Source organism: Sarcophilus harrisii, chromosome 3, assembly GCF_902635505.1.
Source record: "Sarcophilus harrisii chromosome 3, mSarHar1.11, whole genome shotgun sequence".
Lineage (NCBI taxonomy): Eukaryota > Metazoa > Chordata > Mammalia > Dasyuromorphia > Dasyuridae > Sarcophilus > Sarcophilus harrisii.
The window spans coordinates 433,949,075-433,968,278 of record NC_045428.1 but is presented as its reverse complement, the minus strand read 5'-3'; the positions used below and the strand labels follow the sequence as shown (position 1 = coordinate 433,968,278).

The 19,204-nt window shown below is 34.7% G+C and overlaps 1 protein-coding gene across 2 annotated transcripts in view; it reads left to right on the top strand.

Annotated features, from left to right (window-relative positions):
* TEX26 (testis expressed 26) overlaps positions 1-18,683 on the top strand; it is a 45,841-nt gene extending 27,158 nt beyond the window's left edge. Inside the window, exons 2-8 of one of the 2 annotated variants that reach the window (XR_004233137.1) lie at positions 1,648-1,732; positions 2,865-3,030; positions 7,603-7,846; positions 10,599-10,772; positions 14,452-14,613; positions 16,579-16,670; positions 18,523-18,683. Coding sequence is in view for 1 of the 2 variants with exons in the window: in XM_023499603.2 (XP_023355371.1) it covers positions 1,648-1,732; positions 2,865-3,030; positions 7,603-7,846; positions 10,599-10,772; positions 14,452-14,613; positions 18,523-18,587 (896 nt within the window). In the remaining variant the exon portion in view is untranslated. The remainder of the gene's footprint in view (positions 1-1,647; positions 1,733-2,864; positions 3,031-7,602; positions 7,847-10,598; positions 10,773-14,451; positions 14,614-16,578; positions 16,671-18,522) is intronic. The other variant, XM_023499603.2, reaches the window with a different exon arrangement.
* Positions 18,684-19,204: the final 521 nt, after the last annotated feature.

Genomic DNA, 19,204 nt, shown 5'->3' with positions numbered 1-19,204 from the left:
AAGAGGGTTAAGTGTAAGAGAAGAGGATAGAGTGAAACACACAGCAATCATAACTGTGATTGTGAATGTGATGAATATCTCATCCATAAAATGAAAGAGAATAACAGAATGGATAAGTAATCAGAATCCAATAATATGCTATTTATACTTAAATAGTTAAAACAAAAGGCTGGAACTGAATCTATTATACTGTGGTTGAAGTTAAAAAGGCAGAGGCAAATGATCTCAGACAAATAAAAAAATAGAATTGATCAAAATATATAGAAAAGGAAACAATTTTGCTAAAAAAAATTCCATAATCAATGGAATGCTAAACATATACATATACACCAAACAGGATAGCATCTAAATTCTTAAAAGAAAAATTAGGCAAGTTATAGGAAAACTATAGCAGTATGGAAAGTCAATATAACATTCTCAGACCCAGATAAATTGAAACAAAAATAAATAAGGAACCTCCATAGAATTTTAGAAAAGTTTGGCTTTGCTTCACATGACAGTAATTTGACATCTGAAATGGAAAATTTCACTATTTTGGGTCACTATGGAAACAAGCCAAACTTGAATCAGATGCCCCAATTAGTTTGTTAGATATACTAGACCTTGATGTTAAGGATGGTAAAGAACATATCTATATTACACAGTCACAAAAATTGACAATGTATTAGGGCCCCAAACATCACAAACACAGAAAAGTGGATATCTTAAATCTTCTACTGACCAAAATGCAATTACAAATATATTCAATAAAGATTACTTTGAAGGAAAGATTTAAATATAATTAGAAACTTTAAAAAATGGGCAGGTTAATAGAACAAATTCTAGAAACAATTTTATTAAAGGTGATGTTGACAACGAGACAAAATTTGTGTTATGTCGGCAAAGCAATATTCATATTTGACCTGCTTGTGTTGCAGAAGGCAAGACTAGGAACAAAGGGTAGATGTTATCATAAAGTAGATCTGAGTCTGATAATGGAAATAGTTCTTAATAGCTGCCTATCCAAAAGTGATTTGGGTTGCCTTGGGAGGAGAGTTTTTTAAATAGAAAGGCAAAATGATGACTGGCCCAGGACCAGATAAGGGGGGCAGGGGGAAGTGAGGTACTTGCTTAGCTATGAACTGGACTATAGATGGCCTCTGTGGTTCCTTTGAACTTTGTGATTCTGCAATTCTGTAGTTGTCTATCCAGGCAAAAGAACTTAGAAAGTCAAACAATTGGCCAAATTCTTATAAAGGAATTTCTTTCAATGAGCATAGATAATTTGGATGATCCAAGTCTAAATGCCATTTTTTCCCTTAATAACGGGATTTAATGGCTTGTATTATTCAAATAATTGACTTAATTCATGCATAGGAGGTGCATGGCCTCTAAGATTCTTTCCAATTATGATTCTCTAATTTATTACCTATATTTGCATAGCTCCCAAACAACCAAAGAAAAACTTTTCTACTGTTTTCTCTTAACTATACTGAGGCTATTACTATTAAATAGTTAAAGGGCCATATTAGCATTAGAAAAGATTCCTTTATAGCAAAATTGTTCTTATGCCAGAACTTTTTCTTTATTGAATTAATACTTTCAAAAAGAAATCAAACAGAGACTAACCCAGATTCATCATATCTAAAAATGCTATTATGCTTTCAGCGGGAGATACTAATTGGAATTCCTATGAAACGACAATGATGCATGAATACACCCCTAAACGAGGAGAAATTCCTGATATAGTTCGGTGAGTTATATTTTGATATAAATCCTTCTGATTGGTTCTTTCTTGTGTAGCAGCAACATTTTTATATGATTATTAATTTAAAAATTACTGAATATCTACTGTGTTCCCAGAAGTATTTTAGATGCCATTAGCCCAGAAAAATGGAAGAGTTATCCACATATCTCCTATCCTTCAGGATTTGCATATTTTGGGAAGAAGTGACAAGCAATAGTGTAATGGCCACAATATAACTTCAGATATCCTAAAAAGGTTTTGTATTTGGAATCAGAGCACTTGGATATTTATTTGACTTTAGACTGGTTAATTTCCCTCTCTGGAAGTGTTTTCTCATCTTAAAAATAAAAAGGGTTGGATTTAGGCAGTCACTAAGGATTTGTCCTGCTAAAAAATTAGAATCCTATGATCCTGGAAACCATGTAATGTAATAAAAATGCAAAACATGGGAGAAAATGCATATAACTCATTAGAGCTTTTCTAAAGGGGTTGCCAGGAGAATTAAAAACAAAACAAAACAAAACAAAAAAACCCCAAATTACCCAAGTATTTAATCTAAATATAATTCATAAGAAGACATCAAGAAAGGTTAAATGGATCTTCTTAAAGGTCCTGTAGAAGATTGCTCCAGTCTGTGATTTGACCACATATAAGATAATTAGTATGTTTACATAGTTGTCTATAATCTCAAAGTGATTTCTCATATATTTTCTCATTTGTACTAGGAACAGTTGTGTGAAGTAAGTTATTCCAAATATTGTTTCCATTTTTAAAGATGAGGAAACAGTTTCCCTTTCCTTTAGATACAACCTGAATTTTCTCAACCATTTATTGTTCAGTTTTAAAAATGTATATATGATAACAAGTTGATTAGAATAGGGTCCCTCCTGCCCCCCAAGTTTTTCCTCCAACTCTGATATACTTTTGCAAAGAGCAATGCCATTGGATTGCTTATCCTGAAGGAACCCTACAGAGTTAACTATATTTGACCTTTTCTACTTGGTTGAGCCTACCTTTAACAGTTAGAAGTTTCTAAGAGTATTCCTGCCAGAAATATTTCTGGTAGAAGCATTTGGCATGCTTTGTGGTAACATATGGTTTCAGATTCCTTTTCATAATTTCTAATGTGTTTTTACAGTCATACTGATTTCAAGGGGTTAGGATATTCATACAAGCTCAATGATCCTATCCACGCTAGAACATTATACACTGAACAGTTTAATTGGAAGCCATCCTCCAAAGACGACATGATAAGGACTGCAACTTCTTCTGGAACTAGAACCAATAAACCCCATCCTAGCAAGGTAAGAGTGATGTACATACATATAAAAAGTAGAATTTCATTGCCTAGTAATGACAAGTATGAAAATATACAAATACATATGTCTCAAAGAAACTTCAAATGCCAAGACTTAAAGCTTCAAGGATCATCTCATTGGACCAAAGGCAAATGCAAATCACCAAAATTCTAGAGATAACCAGTATTAATATGTTTGAGATGTGCATTTACTTGGATGTGGTATAGTCTTTATTCTCTCTCTCCTTAAGTAACTTGTAATTTTATGCATTTGTTAACCTTATAATTTTGTGTATTAGATAATGCTCACCCCACTTCCACATTATTTATAATATCTTCTTTGATGTCTAGCAATGTTTAACATGTAGTAGGCTCTCCATAAATAGTTAAGGAATAAATTTGAAATGAGAAAGATTATATAGAATTTTGCATATTTTGCATTGGCCTTCTTAGTTTAGGCAGACTGAGAGGGAGGAGTGGTATATATAGGCTGTGTGCATGAGTCCAGGCCAGAAAAATGGAAAAGGGGGGACAGAAGGTTGCTGAATTGTAACTTCACAATTTCAGGTATTTGGAGATGATTTCTAGGATGAAGAAAGGTCAATGAAGCATTTAACTTTCATGAAAATGAAGTCTTGTGGAAAGTACCCTGGTCTTAATTTAGGACTCACCTGGAGTTTATATATAACTTTTACTTTTTTCAAAAGTGTTATGAAGTTATTCTTAATGTCACAAAGTTCAAAATAATAACCTGATCAGACCTGAACTTTAGGAATAGTACCTGGAGAAAGCCAGAATTTCCTTAAGGGAAGTGACCCTAAGATAAAGAATCTGTTAACAATAATATGGATTCCAGAAGTCTTAACGTAATGGTGTAATAGCAATGGATGACAGAGGATAATGTGAACTGAGATGGGGTAGGAACAAGATGTGGGTAAAGAAGAAGCTATGTGGAACATGGAAAAGAAAAAATGAGACAGGAAGAACAATTAGTAAACTATTGAAGTAGTCAAGGAAAGGGGTGTGGGTTAAGGGTCTTACAGGATGGATTGTTGTAGGAGCAGAGATATATGTGTAAGATATTTCAGAAGTAACCTGATTGATGAGATGAGGCAAAGTGAGGAACTGTGGAAAAACCTGAGTTAGTGAAAGGATGTTGGTTTCCTAGACAAAAATTGGAAAATTCAAAGAAAGGGAAAAGGAGGATTTAAAAAAAAAAGATGAGTTCTACTTTGGTTTCAGAGGTTTGAGATGCTCATGGGACTATCTTTGGGCTGAAATGTCCAATGGGTGATTGATTAGTGATGTGAGACTAGAGTTTAAGAGAAAAGAGATTAGGAGGGATATGTAGATTTGGGAATCATCTGCATAAATGTGATAACGGAATCCATGGGAACTAATGAAGTACTCAAGAATGTAGGAAGAGAAAAGAAAGCCTTTGACAGAGCCTTGGAGTGGGGGGGGGGGGGGGGGAGAGTCAGGACAAGGTATGTCATAGGATCATGGGGTCTAAAGCTGGATAAGATCTCATCCAACATCCTGTTTTTATAGATAGAGGGAATTAGAGTCCACAGGAAATTGTGACTTGTGTAGTGTCACACAGTAAGTACCAGAAAATGGGTCTGAATGTTTGCTGGCATTGAGCATTCCAGGACCAGAGCTCTTTTTATTGGGGTGGGAATGATTCATCAAAGGGAACTGAGAAAGACTTTCTAGGTTGGAAAAATCAAGAGGGAGCAATGCCATGAAAACAAAGGGAGGAAAGAATATCTAGGAAGATATATCAGTAATGACAGAGAGGTTAATAGGGATAACTGAGAAAAGAATACAGAAATTAAATTAGTAAAGACTCTACCAGATTTGAAAATGTGTGTGTATACACAAATATATATATATATATATATATATGTATAGGTATATACATGTGTGTATATGTACATCCAGTTTTGTATGTATATTTATACATGTATGATATATTTGTGTACACATGTATGTGTATATGTATGCATATAGTTACCTGTATGTGTATATATGTATATGTAGATGGGGTATATATTTATATTATGTGTAGGTATGTGTGTATATGTATATATATGAATAGATATATGTGTGTCTATGTATGTGTGTCTATATGTACACATATATGTGTGTATATGTGGGTATAATTTTTCCCTTCCCCCCTTTCTTTCTCTCTGGAGATGTTTTAGGTCTGCACTGTCATTAGCTGTGTGGCCATTCCTTCTTAGTGCCCTTTCCTGGATGATCCATATTGCCATGAAAAAAAGCACTAGTCTTGGGATTAGTAAAGCAAGATTTAAACCCAGTCTCTTGGCACTGTTTGACCTTATACAGTCACTTGACTTCCCGTAAATCTCAGTTTCCTCCATCTGCAAAAGGAGGGAAGGGTCTTGGATAGTTGGACTCTGAGGTCTTTTTTAGCTTTAGACTTGTGATCAAATGATGTCTCGATGGTGAACATCCTGTGTGTGAGGGTTATTTGTGATCAAGGGAACTACAAAGTAAAGACCTCCTAACTGAGTTGAAATAAAATCACCTGGAGATTGAGCTAAATTACAGCCACAAGAAGGGATTTCCTCTGTTGTGGAGAGGGGAGGAGGCTATCCAAGCACTGAAACAGCTGTGAACTGAGGTTTCAGTGATAATTATAGCCTGCTTTCATATATGTGTTTGTATACTTTTACAAACTGCTGTACTCACAAAAATCCCTGTGTTGGGAAGGTAGGGGTGAGTCAGACTAGATAGCTGAACTAGGTCACAAAATAGTCAAATTTGTCAGTGTTAGCATTTAAATTCTGGAAATAGATTATAAATCAGGGGTGAATAATTATTTTGCTAATTGTCTTAGAGTCTTAAGAAAGTCTTGAAGAAAATAGTAAAAATGAAGATTAAACATAAAAGTGTATTGGCTGTGCATTTTTTTATTTTTCAAGAGCTTGTTGCAAACATTTACCAGCACACCCCTGCCTGTAAGCATGATTGTTCCCATTTTGTCAATGAGAAAGCAGAATCAACATGATCCTTACTGGCCCATAGTGGCTAGTTGGAGGTGGAGCTGTGATTCAAATCTGAGTCTTCTGGCTCCTGTTCCATACTTGTTTTATTATACCAGTTCCAAGAAGATTCCTGTGTACAGAAGATGACCTGTTAGCTATGGTGGCACATGCATAGCTCAGGAATGCTGAACAGATGTGTCTGGAGCATCTTACGTGTATTGCTGATGCCCATTTCTCAGGGGAATTCTAGGGGAACTTTCCAATCTACTAATTCAAATGGGGCTATCAGAAACCTTAACAATACATAGCAAGACTTCTGGATGATAATGATGTGAAAAATAATAGAAAAATAAAAATATTAATTTATAAGAAATTGATAAATAACAAATTGAATACTTAGGGAATTTTGGATTTCTTGTTTGGTCATAGAAAATAAAATATTTCTATTATCTTTAATGCTATGTTAATATTGAAGTAGAAGATATCTTCTAAAGACCCATAATATTGGAAATCCTTATTCCTTCTCTCATTTAGAATCATCTTTTACTCAGATTTTTAGCTGGAAGGAATTTTGAAGGAGAGCTAGTCTAAATAACCTATTTTACATAAGAGGAAACTGAGAGCTCTGGCCAAGTGGGTCATGGTCATATAAGAAACAAGTGTCAGAAATGGGATTTTATAACTCACCATCTATTGCTTATAAACCCACAGTACCAAAGAGTCACTGAGAATCAAAAACTCACAGAATATTTTGCAAGTGTCAGGGCTGACCACATAGCTTATGAAAGCTGGGCAGAAATCTATGGGGCACCTCTGCTGCTCTGGCACGGGAGGCCAAACTACTAAAATGACTTAGGATTTCTCCTCAGTATTAAAATCTTGAGGATAAAGTCCAAGGTGAATACTCCTTTTTTTGAAATATTAATAGTTTTCTTTTTCAAAATACATGCAAAGATAGTTTTTAACATTCACCCTTGCAAAACCTTGTGTTCCAAATTTTTCTCCTTCCCTTCTCTCCTCCCCTCCTCCTCTAGATAGCAAGTAATCCAATATAGGTTAAACATGTGCAATTCTTCTAAACATATTTTCACATTTATCATACTGCACAAGAAAAATCTGATCAAAAGAGGAAAAAATGAGAAATAAAACAAACAAGAAAACAACAACAAAAAGGTGAAAATATTATGTTGTGATCCACATTCAGTCCCCATAGTCCTTTCTCTGGATGCAGGTGGCCCTCTCCATCACAAATCGTTTGGGATTGGTCTAAATCAGCTCTGGAGTCAGGAGGACCTAACTTCAAATTTGGTCTCAGACCCTAGCTCTGTCACTTAACCCTTTTTGTTGCAGTTTCCTCAATTATAAAATGAGCTGGAGAAGGATATAGCAAAACACTCCAGTATTTATGCAGAAAAAAGCCATAAATGGAGGGTCACAAAGAATTGGACGTGACTGAAACAACTCAATAAAAACAAAATACACATACATACAAACACACATTTGGTATACCAACTGCATTTTTATATTAGAAAGGATGACTATTTCTAACAATTTTGTATTGATAGGAATTTATGACCTGGAAACTTTCTCAAGAGGGTCCAAAAACAGTTGCAGAGAGAACCGCTCCATGTCAAAAGTTGACAACAGTAAAAAAGGCAGAGAGCTCTCTTCCAGATCAAGAGGTGGAAACAGTAAGAAGTTCAGAGAGTTCTCCATGGAGAATTCCTGCTACACTCAAAGAAATCCGTAAAGCAATAGCTGATCAGTATACTTCTCGTTTCCGAGAAGACTACTTGGATAATTCAAAATGTAAGCATCCTTTTTTCTCGTTTCCTGCATGGGAAATAATGTGTTGGGTTCTCATCTTCTCTTGATTGCTCCATTTCTCTTCAGAAATGTAGGAAAATTGACCAGCAGTTAGCCCCAGTCTTATCTAGGACTAAGGGATGGGATGGGAACAGTGCACCAAGATTTCACCTTAAGGCAAACAGTATAGAGCAGTGGTTCTCAAATTTTTCTTTTCAGTATCTTTATCCTATTAAAAATTATTGAGGATCCCTCCAAAGCGTTTTTGTTTATCTGGATTATATTTATAGACATTTACCATATTGGAAATAAAAACTATTTTTGAATTTGTAGACCCTCTAAAAGGGTTTCAGAGATCCCCAGGATTCTCTGGACCATACTTTGAGAACCAATGGTAGAGCCTACACAGGCTAGGCCTTTAGAAAAGCTTGTGGGGAACCCTCCTTGAGAGACTGCCAAATGACTAGTCTTTTTATCAATATCATGTGGTATGATGAGGCCTCAATAAAATGATTGTTACCCAGGAAAAAAAAAATGTTCATCCTATAAAATTCTTAACTAAACAAGGAATAACTAAACAATTAACTAGAACACACCCACATATACACATATATATGTATCTTACACAATATTTAGATATGTATCCCTCTATTGGGCATATGCCCCAAGGAAGTCAAAGAAAGACAACACTCCAATGTATAGCAAAATATTCATAGGCATGGTTCTTTGTGGAAGCAACAGGAAATAAAGAAAGGGATGTTCACAAATTGATAAATAATTGGAAAAAAACACATTATAGCAATATAATGTGGGATGAGAAACAAATAGGAAGAATTCAGAGAATCATGAGAAAATTTTGTATGAATTTATAGAGAACAAAATAAACAGAACCAAGAGACATAATATAAACAATGTCTACCACAATGTAAATATAAGCTTTGCTGAAAGGAAATTGATTTCTAAATAAATCATAGAGAGGAGTTAAAACATTCTGCCTCTTTCATGCTGGATATAGGGGGACTACTTGGTCAGACAATATATTTGTGTAAGGTATATACATTTATGCACATATACATATGTGTGTATATGCATGTTATTTATAGAATTATATATGATTTATAATTGTTTGGTATATGATACGTATAAAACATACATATATAAAAATGTTTCTGCTAAATTGCTTTATTTTTATCACACGAGAGTTTGATCTAAAGGGAATACTGAAAATGAACTATGACGTACAGATAAAAGACATAAATAAAATATATTTTTAAAAAACAGATGAGCTATCCCAAGTTTATGGTACTTTTTCAGTCCATATACACTCAAAACAGCCATAGCTTATGAACCCCTACTGATATGTTTACTTTTAGTAATCAAACACAGAAAGTGATCAGTTCAAAGCAAAGGTATTTAACAAAATGGAATAATAAGCAGCAATAGAACATTTCCCCATATATTCCCACAAATTCAGTACAAAGAGTGAACATGTCTAGGGATTGTGCATAAGGACACATGTGGAAGAGCAGCTCATATTTCTGATACTTCTAATGTCATCTGGTGGTATTGTTATACGGCTCAGCTTTTTGCTCAGAGAAGCATCTGAGGCTGGTAGGATTTTGACAACTTCCAAAGTTTTAGTTCAGTGGTTTAAGCTAACTGGGAAGACAAATCAACTAACTGATTTAACCTCTAATGACAGGTAATCTGGCTTTCAAATTTATTTCCTCTTGCTCATAGAATCCAAGTTCCTGCCTTAAGACTCTATCTGATCTAAGGATAGGAAGACACTTAATTCTAATTAATTTCTAATTGTCAGTGTCTTTCCCTTTAACCCTTTTTTGTGAGGCCCTGAGACTAAATTCCAAATGTTAGTAAGCATTCATTAAGCACCTGTGTGTGCCAAGCATCCTGCTAAATTCTAGAAATAAATGCAAAGGCTACAACTGGCTGTGTGGATTTAAGGAATTGCAGTTCCCCTCTCAAATTTCTAGATCGTCTATGCAAAAGAAAGCGGAAGGAGGGGAAGACCAGCATAAAAAAAGACACCATCACCTTCAAATATTTTGTTCTAAAATATCCATATGTAAATATACCTAACAACAAACTTTCTTGGCTTTAATGTGACTATACAAAAATTTTTCCCCTAATGAGAGGAAACTAGTTTTTGGCAGTATATAACTGGTCATCCTGAAGACTGCAATTTAGAATCATATAGTAGAGCAAAAGAACTAACTGACACTAAGTCCATTACCTCAGTCTGATCAGTACCATGGTCCTAACTAATCAAGTCAATCAGCTTTCAGACTCCCACGTTTCAAATAAAGGTGCACATTGCTGCTTCTTCTTGCTTAGCCATTTTACTCATGTTCAACTCTTTGTGGACTCATTTGTGGTTTTTTTTGACAAAGATGAACTTGACTGGTTTGTTCATGTTACAGATGAGGAAACTGAGGCAAAGAGTGTTAAGTGACTTGCCCAGGATATCACATAGGATCAAATCTGAGGGCAGATTTGAACTCAGGAAAATGAGTCTTTCTGACTCCAGGTTTGGCACTCTGTGGCACACTGGGCCACTTAGCTGCTCCAGATTGATTCCTGGGCATATTGTATTTGTAAATCAGTATGTTTGCTTTATCTCTAGATATGAAGAATATATTTTGGCATAGAAAATAGTGAACGAAAATGAAAATGAACTTAAAATGTTAATTCTATTAAGCTAATTAGACAAAATGTTATTTTCCGTTCTTTTTAGTAAAGAAACCAACCATACAAGGGCCTCTTGATTGGAAAACGTTACTTCCTCGGCGTCTAGAAACTGAGTTTAGGCGTAATTTCCAAATCCCAATGAAGATACCTGAATTACGAGACTTGAATGTCAAATATGGATATAATGCAACAGTACCAGTTCCTGCAGCTTGTGGAACTGGTAAGGATAGATTTGATATTTATATAGTATTATAGGCTTATCTTCCTAGTTCAGTATTGTGGGCTTATCTTCCCAGTTCTGGAAGAACATTCCCACTGACAGACATAATGATTAAAACTGCCTTTCCTGGTAAGGTGGGATGGGGAATAGGAATCAAATGTGTCAGCTCTTTTGTATAGCCATTATACAGCTTGATTGTGTACCTATTTTTGTATACTCTTACCAAGTATTTAAAAGCTCTTACTCACTTTGGAGCCTTTATGGGAAGAGACAGGAAGCAGAAAACCAGAGGAAGACAGTATTAAGTATCTCTTCTTCAAGTCAATAGGACCACTATGCAGAGTTAAAAAAAAAAAAAAGTATATTTCACTGCTGAGACACCATTAGAAACCTTAATCTTGTGAAATTAGGCTTTAATTCTAAATTCAGCCACTTTCTGTTAGTGAGAATCAGGTTCAGAATAGAATTTCCCTTTTTTTTTTTTTTTTTTTTTGGTTCCTAAAGTACCTTTTGAAAGGATAAAATCATTCAAGAAATTATTAGTTATGCTTTTTTTTTTTTGGTAAAGCAATTAATCAGAATTAATTTGCTGGATGAATGAGGCACCCTATCATGATTCGGATGACCCCATTCTAGTTTCCCAAACTCTTCATCTGTTTCTTATTTCTGTCAATGGTTTATTGAATTATCTGGTTGAAGAGATTGTTTCTTTAATTTTTCTTCCCCAAATTCAATCTCTACTCTCCTTCACTAGAGAAAACTATTCCAAATGACTTATACAATTTCATTACTCTTCTTAGTCAAAGAAAGTTGTGGTTGTCTCTTCACCCATTTTTCTACAACTTTCTCTCCATGAAAGCCAGAAGCAGAACCAGACAAATCATCATAGTGTGACACCATTGCTTTGTTTGAAATAAATTTCCAGATCTGTAGACACTACCACATTCTAATAGAAGAACTAAAGAAGGCATCTTCCAAAAACCGAGCTACTTATAAAGAGTTCTTATATACCTTATTTCAAGATATTTTAAACCTCATGGTTTACAGATAAAGAAGCTGAGATGCAGAAAAATAAAATGCTCTAGAGGTCATAAATATGCTAAAAAAAAAGTGAAGCGGGGAAATCAAATTCATATCTTCAGAACACAACTTGAATCAGTGAGCATTTATTAAGTGTCATCTTAAGGTCCTGATATACTGTGTTAGGTACTAAGGATAAAGAGACAAAAATAAAGTAGTCCTTTTTTATTATCTAACAAATTTTTTGGAAAATTTTCATATTTTTTCTGATTACATGTAAAAACATTGTCTCTACTCTTTTTTTTTTTGATTCTTATATAAATTGGATTTTAAATGAGGCAGAGCTGCATGAAGCTGCCAGTTTCACACTCCCTTTTAAAGACAACACTGTCAAAATAGGCTAAATTCACAAGACACAATAGTCAATGACTATAGTAATCCAGTGTTTGATAATCCCAAAGACTCCATATTCTGGGATAAGAACTCAGTATTTGGCAAAAATTGCTGAGAAAATTGGAAAAATAAAATGGCAGAAACTAGGCACTGATCAACATATAACACCCTATACTAGGGTCAAGTCAAAATAGGTTCATGATTTAGATATAATGATACTATAAGCAAATTAGGAGAACCAAGGGATAGTCTACTTCTCAGATCTGTGGAGAAGGTAGGAATTTATGGCCAAAGAAGGACTAGAGAACATTATGAAATGCAAAATGGATATTATTATACTAAAACATTTTTGTACAAACAAAATCAATGCAGCCAAGATTAGGAAGGAAGCACAATCCAGGGGAAATTTTTACATACAGGGGTTTTGATGAAAGCCTCATTTCTAAAATATATAGAGAATTGACTCAACTTTGCAAGAATGCAAGCCGTTCTCCAATTGGTAAATGATCAAAAGATATGAACAGATAATTTTCAGATAAAGAAATTAAAGCTATTTCCAGTTATATAAAAATGGTCTAAATCACTATGGATTAGAAAAATGCAAATTAAGGCAACTCTGAGGTACCATTACATACCTCTCAGATTGGCCAAGATGACAGGGAAAGATTATGATAAATATTGGAGGGGAGATGGGAAAACTGGAACATTAATGCGTTGTTGGTGGAGTTGTGAATTGATCCAACCATTCTGGAGATCAATTTGGAACTATGCCCAAATAGCTATCAAACTGTGCATACCCTTTGATCTAGCAGTAGTTTCTATAAGCCTGGGCTTATATCCCAAAGAGATTATAAAAGAGGGAAAAGGACACACATGTGCAAAAATATTTGTGGCAGCCCTTTTTGTAGTGTCAAGAAACTGATGAGCAGCTGTGGAATGGCTGAATAAATTATGTTACACGTATATTATGGATTATTATTGTTCTATAAAAAACAATACGAAGGATGATTTCAGAAAAGGCTGGAGAGACTTACATGAACTGATGCTAAGTGAAGTAAGTTAAAACCAAGAGAACATTATACATAGCAACAAGAAGATTGTGAAGATCAACTGTGATGGATTTGGCTCTTTTCAACAATGAGGGGATTCAGGCCAGTTCAAGAGACTTGTGATGGAGAGAGCTATTTGCACCCAGAGAGAGGACTATGGGTATTGAATATGTGTCACAACATAGTATCTTCATCTTTTTTATTGTTGTTTGCTTGGTTTTTTTATCTTTTTTTTGATATGATTTTTCTTGTGTAGAAAGATAAATGTGGAAATATGTTTAGAAGAATTGCACATGTTTAACATATATGCTAGATTACTTACTATCTAGGGGATGGGAGCAGGAGGAAGGGGGAGGGAGAAGAATTTAGAACACAAGATTTTGCAAGAGTGAATATTGAAAACTCTCCTTGCATGTATTTTAAAAATAAAAAACAATTATTAAAAACAAAACAGACAAAAAAAAAGCCACCATTATCCAGTGACAGGACAGACTCAAGATAACTGTTGATGGCTCAAGATGCAGGGGATGATCTTGGTGACTTTGATGTCTAACCAAGCTCCAAGCGCTCCACAACACCTGCTTCACCTGCCTTTACAACCATTGGAACAGATTGTTCTTATCTGCCCGGTCCAGCAGGGGAAGTCTTTACACACTGGGATAGATATCCTCCTAACTCACCGTAGTGTTTGAGACCTTTTTATTACTCTCAACCTGGTTTAGCCTGATTGTCGAAATAGTTTACCTGAGTATGGCTGCTGTGCATGCTATACAGCTTTTTGGAGCCTCAGGAGAGAGTTGGGTGGATCAGGTGGACACTGCAGATGGAAAGCTGCTTGTAAAGAGCTCAGCAACCTTTACTCCAGGGGGCAAACATATCCTCAAGCTTCCAATCTATTATACTTATTTACTTTCCTGATTGCACTCCTGTGAGTGGAAATTCAAACCTGCATTTCTCTTACATCCTTTCCCATCATTTCTCCTCCAAAAAGAAAACCAATAATCTTGTGGCCCCATGCCCTCCCAATTTTCCTGGCTTGGTTATTTAAAGCGATTTCATTTAAAATGTTAATTTAGTTCCTCACATGATTGAAGATGCAGATTCAGCTCATCAGGAAGGAACTATGACTTTCAGTATAATGTTAATAGATAGTGGTGACTCTTTGCTTACCCAACAAGCTTTCTTCTCTTTGACATTTTTTTCCTTTGTCTTCACAGTTCCTTCCATTCTGCTTAATCACATTTGGAACCAAGAACATTCAAAGAAACAGAGTACATATGAGAGGCATTATGGAAAGGAGTCCTTAGATTTGGCAATGCTTTTGAATTCTCTCAATGAAAATGAAATCAAGAAATATCTTGAGAAAGTTCCAGAGGATGGTAAGTTGAAAGACAAACTAAGACACAATTTGGTCCCTTGGTAAAACACAACCCAATGATCTTTGTCAAAATAGAAACTATCCCACTTAGTGGCCAATCTCCATCATCCTAGCTTGCTATGCCCTTTACTCTCAAAGTAGGACCATGATATGAGAGAGGTGATTTTTGGCCAGAAACCAAATACAGATAAATTTCTGAGGGTCTTCCCCTCCTAGATTTATTTATTAATTTTTTTTGACTTGAATAAAGAGGAGATTCTTTGCCTCAATTGCTCCCTAAGTTTAATCACTGAGCTGGGATCTCAGTCAAACTGAAAACTGCTGAAATCTTATCTTAAAAAGGCCAAGGTCTTCCATTGCATCCAGGATCATCTACAGTTGTTCTAAATCTGTATCTGGTCACTGGACCCAGATGGCTCTTGAGGGGAAGGTGAGGCAGGTGAATTGCACAGCCCTCTGTCAATTAAATCTAATTCACGGGCATGTCATGGTTCCCTTTAAGAATGAAGGACAAACCACCACCACTTTTATGATCTATTCTCTGAACTGATATTTCCCTTCAAAAAGAGAACCTAATCATAATGTTTCCATATTAGAATTTAACTATATGATCATTTTCATTTTTCTGGCCTCCTCCTAATGCCTTGAAGATGGCTGTATCAATCAGGTATTTATTATGCACTTAGAACTATGTTAGGCACTGAGTATAAAGGGTAAAAAATATACAAATCTAGAGTCAGAAAGACATCTTCCTGATTTTAAATCCAGCCTCTTGACATTTAATACTTGTGTGACTCTGGGTAAGTCATTTAATTCTGTTTACCTCAATTTTTGTATCTGTAAAAAGAGCTGGAGAAGAAAATGGCAAACAACTCCAGTATTTCTATCAAGGAAATCCCAAATGGGATCATGAAGAGTCAGACATAACAAATGACTGAATAACAATGTTAAGATCCCTAAAATGTATAATCTTTTCTAAAACCATTCCCATTCCTCAAATAGGAAAAAAAAATCAGCTTTTATTCCTCTAGCTTTCTCCTTTTATTCACATACCTCTAAGTCTCTTCTTTGGAGTTGTATCTCAGTAATTCCTTTCACTGGAACAAAAATGGGAGGGCTATATGTACTCTCTGAAGGTTGGGGTGGGGAAGGAAGGGTGGGGAGCAGAAAATAGGGAGATAATAGAGATATCTGCAAAAGGGTCAGAGAAATAGACTTGTATTATTTGAGTGTTTTAATCTCCTCAATGGGAAGGCTTTGAGACTTAAGTGGACATCCAAGGATGGGAACATAGGAGGAAAGGCAGAAGCATCAAAGAAAAGCTATATAATGAGATGAACGACATATAATTTGACAGTAGAGTGCAGCTCACTTTTGGGAGCAATCCCCTAATAAAAGGGATTCAGGTGTTAAAGAATTGGAAATTTGAAGGGATGCCCATCAACTGGGGAATAGTTGAACAAATTGGGCTGTATAATTAAATGTAATACTGTTGTATTAAAAGAAATGATTAGTAGGATACTCTCAGAAAAACCTGGAAAGACTTCCATGAGCTCATGCAAAGTGAAATGTATTGTGTACAAAATAACAGCAAAAATTGTAAAACAATCAGCTGTGAATGCCTTAGTTATTCTCTGCATTACAATGATCTAAGGCAACTTTGAGGGACTTATGTGAAAAAAAAAAAAAAACTATCCATACCCAGAGAAAGAACTGATGGTTTATGAATACAGAAGCATATTTTTTACTTTATTTAAATTTTTTGTGTATGATTTCTTTCACAATATGATTTTATGGAAGTGCCTTGCATGACTACACACGTATACAGAATTGTTTGCCTTCTCAGTAAAGCAGGGGTGGTAGGTAGTGGTAGTGGTGGTAGTGGGTGGGGAGGTTTGAAGGGAGAAAATCTGAAACTTTTTAAGTTTTAAAAACTAAGGTTAAAAAATGTTTTTACATGTAATAGGGGGAAAATAACTGTTTTAAAGAGGTTTTGTAGGGAGGATGGAAGCGCCTCATTCAGATACTTCCAGTTGGTTCACATCTCTGATGTCTCAGGTAATCAAGTATTTTTATAACAGATAGAGGTTTCTAGTCATAAAAGATTTCAGAAAAAGGAAGGGGGTGGTATTTGGAGCAGGAACAAATTGTAAGAAAGGCTAGAGAACTTTTTTTTAATCTACCAATGAGATGATAAAACATGCTAAATAACTGAATTTTACTATTCATAGTTAACATTATAAGGCAGGTTAAATAAGCACAGTGGGTGTGAATGCTAGATTTGGAATTAGGAAGACCAGATTTCTCTTGCTGCTTCTATGTGATCCTGATCTTTGCTACCTGATTACATTCAACCTTAGTTTCCTGTAAAATCATCATCATCATCATCATCATCAGTCATCATCATTATAATATAAATAGTTAATAGCTCCTATTTCACAAGGTCATTTTAAAAAATAATAGCTTTTTATTTTTAAAATATGTGCAAAGATAGTTTTCAACATTCATCCTTTCAAAACCTTGTGTTCCAAATTTTTATCCTTTCCTTTCTTCCACTCTCTCTCCTAGATAGCAAATAATTCAGTATGTTAAACATGTGCAATTCTTATATACACATTTCCACATTTATCATGCTGCACAAGAAAAATCAGATCAAAAAGGAAAAGAAAAAGAAAAAAAGGCAAATAACAACAAAAAAGGTGAAAATATTGTATTGTAATCTACATTCAGTCCCCATAGTCCTTTCTCTGGATGCGGATGGTTTTCTCCCTCACAAATCTATTGGAATTGGCCTGAATCACCTCATTGTTGAAAAGAGCCATGTTCATCACAGTTGATCATCCCACAGTCTTGTTTGCTATATACAATGTTCTCTTGGTTCTAGTTATTTCACTTATAATTTCACTTATTTCACTTCAGGCCTTTCTGAAATCATCCTGCTTGATCATTTCTTATAGAATAATATTCCATGACTTATTTAGTTATTCCCCAATTGATGATCAACACTCATTCAGTTTTCAGTTCCTTGCTAATCCAAAAAGGGCTGTTACAAACAATTTTGTACATGTAGGTTCCTTTCCCCTTTTTAATGATCTCTTTGGGATACAAATGTAGTAAAAGGCAGGATCAAAGGTTATACACAGTTTAATAGTCCTTTTGGCTTAGTTCCAAACTGCTCTCCAGAATGGTTGGATCAGTTCACAACTCCATGAACAATGTATTAGTGTCCCAATTTTCCCACATCCCTCCAACATTTATCATTATCTTTTCCTGTCATCTTATCCAATCTTAGAGGTCCACAAGGTTATATTAAAGATCAGATAAGGTAACATATGTACAGTATACTGGAATCTTAAAGTACAATATATAAATACTAGATATTGCTATTATTTTTAGAAGGAGCTCCTTTCTATGATGTGGTTAATTGTTGATAGCATCTACTTTTAATCAATTGTGAGCAAATCTGCAGTTTTTTTCTAGGTTAGTCAAATTAATTGAAATATAATAATAATTTTTATAATGAAAAAATTATTTGTATATTTTTCTTTACCTATTTCTTATTTTTCAAGAGGAGGAAAAGAATTTATTAAGCTAGCATTTTGGGCAAAATATTTTTTCCTCTGCAAAGTATAAAATCCATATATAGTTATCCATATAGTCTAATCTGATCATCTAAATATTAATCTAAATTGATCATCCAATCAATACATAATTATATCTTCTTATTTAATTAGGGATCATAGGCTCCAAGACATGTTTGTTTTCTACTTGTATGATTACTGTGTTATTGCCTTGCATACTCAACTTTGTTAAAACAATGGTATAAAAAACAATGGTATAAATTGCTTCTATTCTATTCTACTCTTGCTTTAGCATTAATTAAAAAAAACTTTTCTCCCCTTATTTCCAGAAAGAAAACTTCTTCAGAATTTCGTTAATGAAAATTACAACAGGAGTGGCAACAAGCATAAATAAGCTTAGCCAATGTTTATGGACATCAATCCAGTACTTAAAGAACAAATTCATACTTCTGTTAGTATTGAAAAATAATAAGATAGTTGCTAATTTAAATGTGTTGTCTTAATGTTCTTATGTTTTCATAAATTCTTGATGTGTCACTCACTTCTTCAAAAACCTTGACGGGGCTCCCTATTGCCTTTAGAATAAAATACAAACTTTCCCCATAATTTGATATAACATCTTGCAAGCCCTGTACATTTGTGCAGGTCTTCACATTCCTGGAATGTACTTCCTCCACATCCCTGCCTTTTACAACTCTTCCCTTCCATCAAGGCTCACCTCAGGTGCAACCACTGCAGAAAATCTTTCTCGATTCCCCTTAGCTGAAAGCTTTCTCTCTTTCTTCAGATTATCTTAGATCTCTCCTTTATCCCTACCATCCTTTCTCCAATTTATATTATACTTATCTATTTTCAGGTTATATTCCTTTCCCCCATAATTTGAAATGTAAAATCTTTGTAATCTTTAGCACCCAACACAGTGCCTTACATTTGTAAAGTGTTTAATAAATACTTAATAATGCAATAATGAATTTAAGAAATTTTTAAATCGCCCAGAAAAGCTAAAAATAT